The sequence below is a fragment of the Frankliniella occidentalis genome, unplaced genomic scaffold (genome assembly GCF_000697945.3).
Source record: "Frankliniella occidentalis isolate FOCC.00 unplaced genomic scaffold, Focc_3.1 Scaffold2953, whole genome shotgun sequence".
NCBI lineage: Eukaryota > Metazoa > Arthropoda > Insecta > Thysanoptera > Thripidae > Frankliniella > Frankliniella occidentalis.
In genome coordinates this window covers 3,240-4,419 of record NW_026270024.1, presented here as the reverse complement: position 1 = coordinate 4,419, position 1,180 = coordinate 3,240, and the positions used below count along the sequence as shown (strand labels likewise).

Below are 1,180 nucleotides of genomic sequence, written 5' to 3'. Positions count from 1 at the left end.
CGCCCCCCGATCCCCGGAACCTGTCGGGTCATTTGGCCGGCTCCCTGGCGGGGCGCGCGTGAGCTGTGAGGGCGGGGGCTGGGGGCTGTGACCGGGCCGCTCTATAGGCGCCCCCGGATTGCCAAACACACGTCGTCCACCCGACCATTAGCATTCATCAACATGTCCGCTCAGCCCTGGCCGTCGAGCCCAAGGCCGCCATGAGCTGGCGTTGGGAGGGGCTGATGGGGGCGGAGGCGGAAAGAGGTCGTTAACACGGAAAGTCACGGCCTCTGGCGCAGGCCCGGGACGGCCGCGGCGTGGCTCTGGACCCACCCGGGAGTTGTTGAGCCCGAGGCCGAGGTGGAGGCGGAAGAGGCCCTCGCAGAGGCCCCTCTCGCCCCTCGGCCTCGGCCCCAGGGGACCCCTGAGCCTGCGTGCGGGGCTTGCCAAGAGAGTGAGGTGCCGCTCCAGCAGTTAGTTAGCGACCGGCCGATCGGGGTTTCAAACTTTAAGGGATAGGGGGCCGTAGGCCGAAAGTCTGCCCAGCGAAACCAAAATCGCCTGCAGTCACAAGCGGCCTACAAGAGCAGGGCACACTCACCACCACACACTACACACACCTATATGCTGGGACTCGTTGAAGGCGCCGGGGATCTTCCTGGTGAGCACAGCGTACACGGTGCACACCAGGATGAGCATGATGGGGTAGCCGAAGGCGATCATGTAGGACGCGTCCTTGTGCGACGAGCACACGAGCACGTTGTCCTCGCGCGTGGGGTACATGTGCACGGCGGACGAAGGCGACAGCAACATCCAAACCAGGTTGATGAAGACCTGGAGAACGTAAGAGTAAGCAAAATAAACGTCGAGATATGGTGCGGAAACATAACGTCGACTAAGTAACTGGCAAAGTAACGTTTTTGGCAATACGTCGTCGTCGGCTGAACTGGTTTGATGAGCGTGCTTGCGCACCGCGTGCTTGCGCACCGCGTGCTTGCGCACCGCGTGCTTGGCGTGCTCACCTGGACCATGAGCAGGCCGGCGCAGATGATGAGCTGGGAGCGCGGGCTGATGAGCGATGGCCGCTTGGTGCCGCGCTTGCCCGCCTGGAAGATGCGCGCGATGCGGTTCGTCTTGATGAAGAGCGCGGCGTACACCATCGTGAAGCAGAAGCCCGCGCTGAACCTGCGGCAGAGAA

At 63.3% G+C, this 1,180-nt stretch overlaps 1 protein-coding gene across 1 annotated transcript; it reads right to left on the bottom strand.

Moving 5' to 3' along the window:
- Positions 1-602: 602 nt before the first annotated feature.
- On the bottom strand, positions 603-1,174 carry LOC127752010 (metabotropic glutamate receptor 3-like; the record flags this gene model as incomplete). Its single annotated transcript, XM_052276435.1, has 2 exons — positions 1,005-1,174; positions 603-816 (listed from the first exon to the last, which is right to left on the bottom strand). Coding segments are annotated over exons 1-2 (352 nt in total), but the record flags the coding sequence as incomplete, so codon positions are not given.
- Between the last annotated feature and the right edge of the window lie 6 nt (positions 1,175-1,180).